At 32.4% G+C, this 10,058-nt stretch overlaps 1 protein-coding gene across 1 annotated transcript; it reads right to left on the bottom strand.

Moving 5' to 3' along the window:
• Positions 1-330: 330 nt before the first annotated feature.
• LOC143056045 (uncharacterized) lies at positions 331-7,923 on the bottom strand. Its single transcript, XM_076229120.1, has 6 exons — positions 7,678-7,923; positions 4,068-4,243; positions 2,917-3,067; positions 2,256-2,331; positions 1,804-1,925; positions 331-612 (listed from the first exon to the last, which is right to left on the bottom strand). The coding sequence occupies exons 1-6, from the start codon at positions 7,829-7,831 to the stop codon at positions 566-568; spliced, it is 726 nt and encodes a 241-aa protein (XP_076085235.1). The 5' UTR covers positions 7,832-7,923; the 3' UTR covers positions 331-565.
• Between the last annotated feature and the right edge of the window lie 2,135 nt (positions 7,924-10,058).

The following is a 10,058-nucleotide window of genomic DNA, read 5'->3' on the forward strand; positions in this document are numbered from 1 at the left end:
GTTATACAGTTGCTATTTCAGGACTTTTATAGCTGACCATGCAGTATGTGGTTTGCTCATTGTTGTATGCTGTACGGTTTGCTATAGTAGTTCGTTTCTGTATAATCGTGTTTTTGTGGAAAGCTGTCTAGTTGACAATCATACCACACATATCTTATTTTTATATAGGAAGTATTCATGTTTTGAACTTGTTTTGGTCAGAACAAAACTTTCTTCAAGATAATCACTGGCCCACATTGGAATATTATTGATTAGAATATGTTGGGATTCACAGAAGAAGCAATACTAAAGAGATTTTGATGAGAACAAATATTTTACACAAACAATTCATGATATTACAACATTATTTATTCACAATTATACTACAAATATTTACAGGTGAATGGTTTCAAAGTGTATCATAATTATACATTTTAACATTAACTTAAGAATCATAATTGCATTCATGCAAATCTGAGAAAATCATAATTTGTGTCAATGTCAAAGTCCACTACCATCTGTTGTCATCAGTCTTGGAGCTGTACAGCTTCATCTTCCTCAATGTTTATATATATCCTTTTCATCTTCATCTATTTGCTTTCTTTTTCTCTCTTTTTGCCATTTTTGATTTGCCTATAAAAAGATATATATAATTATAATAAGCTTAAAATGCAAAAAGTTAAAGCCAATGCTAACGCCAGATTGTTATTCCTAAAATGTTTCACTTTCTATGACTTTCATCACAGGTGAGACCAAAATTGTCTTCTATCAAATTGCAAGAAGTCTACAATGACAAAATGAAGATTTATTTTACTTTCACCATTTATGTAAAATCTTTAGTGAATCTTTGCAAGCTTACTCAAGTAATGATACAACATGTGAAAATTGACTTAAATCTGATAGTTAATAATCCTGTAACTCTAACTTTCCTTTTAATGCAATGTAGCCTTGAAGTTTTAAGCTATGGTACCTTTCATGGTTGAGCAATAGTAGGTGTAATGATTGAGCAATAACACATTTTGATGGTTTGGTAATAATACCTTTTATATATTGTTGAGGAATGGTATCTTTTATTGGATGGGCACTAGAATGTTTTCAATCATGATAATGCTATTTGCTATGTACTGGGTTTTTTATAACACTGGTCTGATTCATGAAGACAATGCATCTCCATATAACAGTTAATCTTGATGTAAATATAATACATACAACGTGGCTTTGTTGAATGTTTAAAATGCACAACCAGAAGGCTCTGTATTCTCAAAAAATTAAACTCCTTCAACATGATCAGTATGCACAGCTCTTGAAAACAAAGCTAAATAATTCAAAAAGTTATTACCAAACATATTAGATTATGTCTTATAAAAAACATTCAGTCATATTTGATTTCTTGAAATTTTAAGTTCCATAACTTTTAACATTCTTCGATAGCTTGCATTGGAAACCTAGACTGACTGACAAAACTCTTTGTCCCTTTACATTGTATTACTGTAAATTCAGAAATTATTGCAATGTTTTTATTATTGCAAAAAATGTGACATTCTTGACAGTGTTATGATATTGCATTAATTAATACTTAATTTTTATGTGAATTAAATAGGATTTTTCTCAATATTGCATAAAATAAAATCGCACTTTAGTCTAAAATGACACAATAATCGCAATAATTAATGCACCCAATAGTTTCTGATTTTACAGTATATCTTATTTTCTCACACTTTCTTGATTTTGACTGGTCTTTTTGATTTGCATACAGTTCTTAGTATTCACATCATGTATTCATACCATCTAACATTTGTGTCCAACTTTAATTGATAAACTTACTAGATTCTCTGTGTATTCTACTGCCATATAATTGTCTGTATTTAAACTCAGCAGCTGTAAGGGCCAGTGATGTGGTCTTCTTCTGATATTCTTTGATGGGTTGTACCTCTACTCCGTCAGACCTATAAATAATCAATGGAGATTGGTATGAAATAACACAATATATCAAATAAATGCAACCCCAGAAATGATGATAAAAAATAGTTCATCAATAATCAATGTTAACAACATATATAAGGGAGATTACTGACCTCATCTTCCTTATAAATCTCTTGAACATGTTGAAAGTTAAAAATGGTTACAGATCAGTTGATATAACTAAATTTAATTGGCTTAGTGCTTTTAACTGGAGATGATGAATAATTATATGACAAATGTATGATGAAAGGCCTGACAGCCATTTGTTTTAAATTTTAAGGTAAGTTCCTCTTCAATAACTATAGACTACTCACCTGCTTGATTCAAAAGGTATGAAGTCTTGGTTGTGGTCAAAATCATCTTCTGTATCAGCAAAACTACCTTCATCCTCTAAACAAATTAAAATCAATATTACTTAATGTCTTATATTTAAAGATATATAGATTGATGCCTGCCTAAGCAAAGAGTATATGAACTGTTGCCTTACCATTTAGATAATATACATATGTAAGGAACTGTCCACCTAAAAAGAGAGGTGAGGGATACCAAAGGGACATTCAAACTCATTAGTCTAAAATAAACTGACAATGTCATGGCTAAAAAAAAATAAGACAAACAGACAAACAATAGAACATAAAACACGACATAGAAAACTAAAGACCGTGTCATTGATAAACACTTTTAAGGTACATTTTATCACACCCTGTCCTTGATCTAAGAAAATACTTCAAGCAGTAGGATCAAAAAGAAAATGATTGTATAGATTGCTATATATTTAAGATCGAATAGTAGTAACTAGAATGTATCTAACAGTTTTGATTATTAAAACACATAACTTAGTTATGTTAAATTTTGGCATTTGTAATTTCTTTTCCTTATAGCAAGTGGTATATACAGTATGTAAGCATAATCAGGTATTTTTATTTTATTAATGGTAATCAGGTGTAAAAACTATGATAAATATTAAACTATTACCATCTTCCTGTAAACTGGCTCTCTCTATAATATCAGATTTAGAATTAGTTTTCTCAGTTATCTTGTTTGTTCTACTGGGTAACTTTTCTGCTATTCCTTCCAGGAAATCCTCAGGTAGTCTTGCATTCTTCAGTTCTTCCATCTTTCTTTTCTAAAATAATGAATATTATACATTAGACAAATTAATTTTTTCACAGACAGTTAAAATTCTAAAATGGTTTAATAAATCGGTCCACATAGGCTATTTTCCAATTCCCGTAATTGACCCTATAATTAGAGACCTTTATTTTTGTTGTCTCCCTTTTTGAGGGACATTAATTTTTATTTACAATCGAGAGCTAGCAGAGAGAGCAAATTGACCTGTGCATAATGTGAGTAATCTATAAGGTTTTCAAATCTTTTAATTACATTAATTTGTTGTTTAGCTGAATACTTTTGACATCTGAAATTATTTTGCATGAAAAATTAGTTAAACCGCCGATACATCACTTTCAATTCCTCATGCTTTGCATTGGCAAAAGCCTATTTTGTCTGGTATGGAACCAGTCTACGATTGACAAAGGGAAGTAATTTGTTTCAACAGTGTGTAATAATAGAATCAAATCGGTAATTGGCTAATGATCTATTAGATGTATTTTTTTTTTTAAATATTCAGTTTGAGAACAATTTGTTCAAGCAAACTTAAGTGATATAGCAGAACATAAACCAATATTGAGACATACATGCAGTCCTTGAAGGTACAGACTAACAGACATACAAGGGGATCACTTAATGCCCCCTCTGTTGCAGCATGTGCATTAAAAAAAGTTCAAAGAAATTTTCTTTTTTGATCACATAGCTCCAAATGACACCCAATTGTAGTGTTTCTCCCAAGCATGTTTAGCATGAAATGATAGACTCCATGCACAATGATGCACTTTTTTGGTCTTAATAAATGAAGTCATTGTCTCAAAAATGCCATAAATAGAAGCCTTTTCAAAAATAAAGTTTCATACATATAGCTAGGCATTTCCTGTTAACTTGTATTCATTTTTGTGCGCTTCAGATGTCCTTTTTCAATTTAGCTAATAATCGTTTTTTGTGTAATAAGGGTGCCAGAGAAAAGTGTAACTGAATGATTGCAATATCTGATAATCTTCACAGTAAGATACCTTTTGTTCTTTAAACTGTTCATCTATCTTCCTTCTCTTTTCTTTAGTTTTAATTTTCTCAGCATTTATGTTCTTGATGGCATCCCTCATCTGTTGTAAAGCTGTCTGCTTCCCTGTTTTAAAACTAACATCCTCAGGGGCATCATCTTCATCAGATAACCCAGCATCTGAACTCTCTGAAAGTAAAGATATTTATCATGTAAATAAAACAATGTCAAACTATTCAAGACATCTGACATTCAGGAATTCACAGCTGTCTGATAAAGGAATTCAGCCCAATCATAAGTTGTTGGGTTTTTTTCTTGATACATTTAATTTTGTTTTAAATACAAATGTATAATGAAATAAGAAAGTCATTAAAGTTGTTTAACAAAGATTTTTTTTAATTAAGTCATTTAATAATTATATATAAGTCACTGTAAATTGTAGGTGTATGGACAGTTAGGGTTAATACTAATACAAGTAATTTTTAATAACATGAAGATGCATATATATATGTAAGTAATTATATCCTCAATTAGGCAAATTTTAAGATTTATATTTTCTTTTTAAGGTTTGAATAGTCTCCCCTTGACTTTATTATGTATGCAAAAGAGGGAAGAAAGATACCAAAGGGACAGTCACAGGAGTTGTAGTTTCATAAATCAGAATAAACTGACAATGCCATTGCTAAAAATGAAAAAGACAAACAGACAAACAATAGTACACATGACACAACATAGAAAACTAAAGAATAAACAACACGAACCCCACCAAAAACTTGGGGTGATCTCAGGTGCTCCGGTAGGGTAAGCAGATCCTGCTCCACATGTGGCACCCGTCGTGTTGCTTATGTGATAACAAATCCGGTAAATAGTCTAACTCGGTAGGTCACATTCATGAAAGGAAAGGGGATTGTAGTTACGACGTATTTCTCACTTATTGGAACCAAACAGAATTGTTTAAACTTAAAATATTCCAGTTTTTATGATTGTCAAGATTGCTTAAACCAAGTACAATGTAAGTCATTAGAAATTCAATTGTGACAATTCTTTTGATTTTTGATGTACATCATACATTAACTTCATGTTTTTGTTTCATATGAATAATTTACAAAAGTAGTCTCTCCCCAAAGGCTTGATTAGGAATTCAGAGTGCTAGGGCCATATCAGAAAATCCCTTAAGACACAGAATCCCAGTTGGAATTTTACCTTAACAATTATAAAATCTAAAAATTTGCTAGATTAACTATTTTTTCTGAGAGTTGTTACAGGAAGCTTGGGGTGTCAAAGAAAAAATGTAAACTTTCTGGATCATAATAATTTAGAATTCACTAGGCCTATTGATCCATACTGCATTGTACTGTAAGCATGGTAAGGCCAAAAAAAAAATATATGCCTGTTTACAGTTACCTGGCCTACCCTATTTTTGAGCGCAGACTCTAAGTATTTTTGTTTCCCTTGTAAGGCCAAATAAAAATATATGTGTGGTTCCAGTTACATACTTTTAAAAAATAGGGTCGGTAGGTCGGCAATTTTTTTTTTTTTTTTTTTTTATTTTTATTTTTGAATGTCAAAATCCGGAAAAAAATCGTGTGTTTACCGAAATTGTTTCCGGTATTATACACGCCCCAACCGGAAGTCCACCATTTTTACATGTGTTTGGTTGTAAAAATTAACAGTCATGATACGTTTTTAGTTAATATTGTTGCATTCTGTTATGAATTGTTGCATTTTAGCCACAACAGATACTTGTGATGGAAATTCAAATGACAGAAATCTATGAATTTAATTATTTTAATTCACAATCCTCAAAATTTGATTGTTTGAAAATTTATTTTTCAGAAATAAAAAAAAAGTTCTAGGGTCGGGGGTTTTAACTAGGGTCGGTCGGGTTACTGGAACCACACATATTTTTTCATTTGGCCTAAAGTGAAAAATAAACTGAACTTGTGCCAAAAGTGAGGTTAGTGTTGCCATTAACATAAATCCATTGCCTGATACATTTGTACATCCTAATGTTCACTATCGTAAATATGACAGCTGTTTTAAGGAAATTTGCGACTCCAGTAATGTAATAGACACTTTGTGGGCATTTTTTTCCAACTAAAAACAAACATGACAAAGGGGAATAATCTTATCATTAAAAATACAGGTAAACTCTGCACATTATCAACTCAGATCACAATAAAACGCAACCAGATGACTCAAAATCATGACACAAAATTAAAATAAAAAAATGAAATAAAATGGAAATACCGACCTACCTACCCTATTTCAGTCAGAGCTCAGACATAAATAAGTCTGAATCTGCTTTTGACTCATAGGGGTCTAAATTTGTAAGTTTTAGGATTTGTCTCCCTTTAATGCAAGACAAAATATGACTTTAATAAGTCAAATATTGTTAAGCAAGAAATAATTGTCCAGAATCAAAAAGATGCAAATGTCGATTCCTACAAGTCGAGAAGTTCTCAAAATTGGTTAACTTCAAGACCCACGCATATTTATAAAGAGGTCATGCATCTAAATCAAATAATGACAACATTGAAAAACAATGCTTTGTCTTCTAAAGAAAAATATGAATGAGAGTCTAAAAGATTGGAGATAATGTTAATTAACCTTACAATGCTACCACCTGGAACCACACTTAATGAGGTAAAACATCTGTGTTTAGTATGTATGTACATGTATGTACTGGTAAATGCCTCCGATATCCGAAGAACCCCTCGAAAGCTGCGAGGGTACAGTGGCATCCATGTACACTCCCTAACGGGATTAATGGAGATGTGTCACTAACGTATGTTTATACGACAATTATTTTTACAAGGACAATCAATCCCCACCCAACACAAAGGGAGTGCTAGGACACCGGGCAGTCTGTTATTATGGTGGAGGAAGCTGAGGTACTCGGAGAGAACCACCAGGCCACTCTGTGGAAACTAGACAAACCAGAGAGATATCAGAAGATTGATCTCCAGGTCAAAGTAAGGGACAACTTTGACCAACCGAGGCCCCCAAATTACCCATTCTAGTTTAAACTCCAGTCTGGGTACCAGAGATGTGTGTGAGAGGGTGAAAATTACCCTTCTGATGTGCTAATATCTTTAGCACCCAAGTGAGAATCAAACTCGGGACCTTCAGCTCTGTAGCCATCGGTCTTAACCACTAGACCACGAACTCACATTAGTTTAGTAAGGATATTCAATTAAATAAATTAAATGTAGATAGCTCAAGTCCTTGTGAACTCTCAGACAGATTTTTGCGGTCATAGGTGGTGTACTTTGGCCACCAAGTAAAATTAAGTTTTTTCATCGACATACATGTATATATATATATATATAGACCTTAACAAGTCTGCCATTTTCTGACTTGAATAAGCCTAAAATTGAAAACACATTTTTATAGTAAATACATGTTTTGACTTCTTTTTAAGTCAAAAACAAAAATCGACTTGTTTATGTCTGAGCTCTGACTGTATTTATTTTATGTATGCAAGTTGAACCTTAAACAGACATATATTTTTTTTTGTCTAATTGCTAATTAGACCTTCCTGTAAATCTTAAATATAGCACTTCGTCCTGCAGATTTTTAAAGTACTAAATATGTTGCAAGTGTGCGAAAATGTGTATTACCATTCCCTGAATCTTCCAACTGAATGTCGTCGTCAGAATGTTTCATTTCGCCAGATTTGCTTTCTTTGTCGTTTAAAAACTCAAACGCCGGTGTTTCAAATTCGTCATCATCAAATTTAACATGATGATACCTTCTTTTCATATGAGAGGCCATCTGAACATATAAATACTATAAAGAACAGATTGCTTTTGTTTTCCTTCACACGTTTTCGATCACTGGGCTAGTTGTATACAGGGGATAGGAACCAACCTAATAGTGACTTTTAATCTACTCTGTATAAACCTCCGGTAAATTTCGGAGCACTCTATGATATTGCACAATTTACCGTGAGTATGCTTGCCTGCAAGAAACTAAGGATGTTTATACTATTGTTAATTGTCTAATGTATGTTTTTTCAAAGAATGTACGATACAAGTGTTGCCTCTAAAGATGTTGCAGTTTTTAAGCATAAAAACACTCATAGATGAATTTGTCACTTCATCATCCTATGGTAAGAACTGTAAAAGACAACTGATGTTTTAAGGTGATTTAAGAAAAAATACTAATTTCAGGCAGTTTAAAAATATTTGAAAGTCATGGAATAGAAATGACTGATCATTTTTAACAGTTTGTTGTCTCTATGACACATTCCCCATTTCCATTCTGAATCTTATTTTACCAGCTTTCTAATCTAATTTATATATATATATATATATATATATATATATATATATATATATATATATATATATATATATATATATATATATATATATATAGTTTTGTTACTAAACAAAATCATACCATCTTCTCAAATTCCAACTATAAAACGGAGAACTAAATGTATATATTAACATGTGACACTTCACGGTGGCATTCATGCAGTATGTGGGAGAAACGATGGACACATTTAATATTCGGCTCCATTACCATCGTTCATGGTACAATACCAACAAAAACTGTCCTCTCACAAGACATCTTTGTTCAAAGAAACATCCAGGGCCGTAACTAGCCTCGTCAAATAGTGAGGCAAAATATATTGCCGAGCGGAGCGATTCGAAAAAAATTTGGCGAGGGGACTGGGGGCCGCTCAAGGCCCCCAGAAGCTCTGAGAAAAATAACGCAAAATCGTGCATTCTGAGCGTTTCCCAGACTCTTTCTGACAATGAAACGCAATTAATTTTTAGCTTTTTTCGACAATATTCTGGTCTGAAAGCAAAAACATAGACTCATTGTTATTTAAGACTTTAAGGTTTTATGGACAACATTAAAAGACCGATATGTACATGTAGGACAAAGCAAAATTCGTAATTCTTATAATCATTAATACCGGATCTGTCTGTCTGTTTTAGTCTTGTATCGTGCTTAGACTTGGTGATATTTTTATGACTAGATTGAAATATAGTGACAGTGCAGTATTATGCTTTAAATACTAGTACTGCTTAAGTCGACACTAGGGACCATCTTGACCCTGTTTTACGGTATTAATGATTCTTTTATTGTTGAAGACCCTCCAGCAACTTTGACCAAATGATTGAGCATTAGTATTTTTTTTATGCATTGACTTTGTGTGCGATTAGGTTTCGTGCACATTTACTCCATATTCCTTTATTTTCTGTAAAAGGGTCTGAACATGACTTAATGCAAGTTTAACCCATCAATGGAAATGGTCATATGGCAATACATTATTGCTTTGTTTTCAAATTATTTGATACCGGAAAATTGGTGACCTTACTTTAATTTAAACCATGTCAACTATCTAGTTTTATCAACCAAAAGAAGCCAGTTGTGAATTCTTTGATATCAAATTCAATTCTCCATGCAGAAACGACATTTTTTTCGGTGTCTTTTATATTCTTAAAATATTTTCTTGCACAATATCTGGACATCGGTGGGCATGCAACATTGCAAAACCACACGTTTACAAATGAAAATCAACACTCAGACTATATTGTCATAAAGTAGGACAATAAATGAGCAAAAGACAAACCCGGTACACAGAAGTTCAAACAATAGACTATCAACTCTGATAACTAAAAGTAAAAAAGAAACATGGATCACGAAAAACATGCAGGGGCGACACCAGAGAGTGAAGAGAACTTGCTTCTTGTTAGACACTTTCCGTGAAAACAATTTGATATTAAGACAATCTTTTGTTTCATTTTTATTTATTTTTTTATTTCTAACATGAGGCATTTGCCTCATTTGCCTCAATGTAGTAACGGCCCTGACATCCTTTTGATAATGTTACTTTCCAAATAATAGAAGTCAACACCGAGTGGGACACCACGGTGAGAAGGAGAAGAGAAAACTTCAATCTAGTAATTAAAATATAGATCTCCGATTTCGTTATACTACGTTACTTCATATGCAGTAATGTAGTATAACGAAATCGGAGATC

Source organism: Mytilus galloprovincialis, chromosome 13, assembly GCF_965363235.1.
Source record: "Mytilus galloprovincialis chromosome 13, xbMytGall1.hap1.1, whole genome shotgun sequence".
Lineage (NCBI taxonomy): Eukaryota > Metazoa > Mollusca > Bivalvia > Mytilida > Mytilidae > Mytilus > Mytilus galloprovincialis.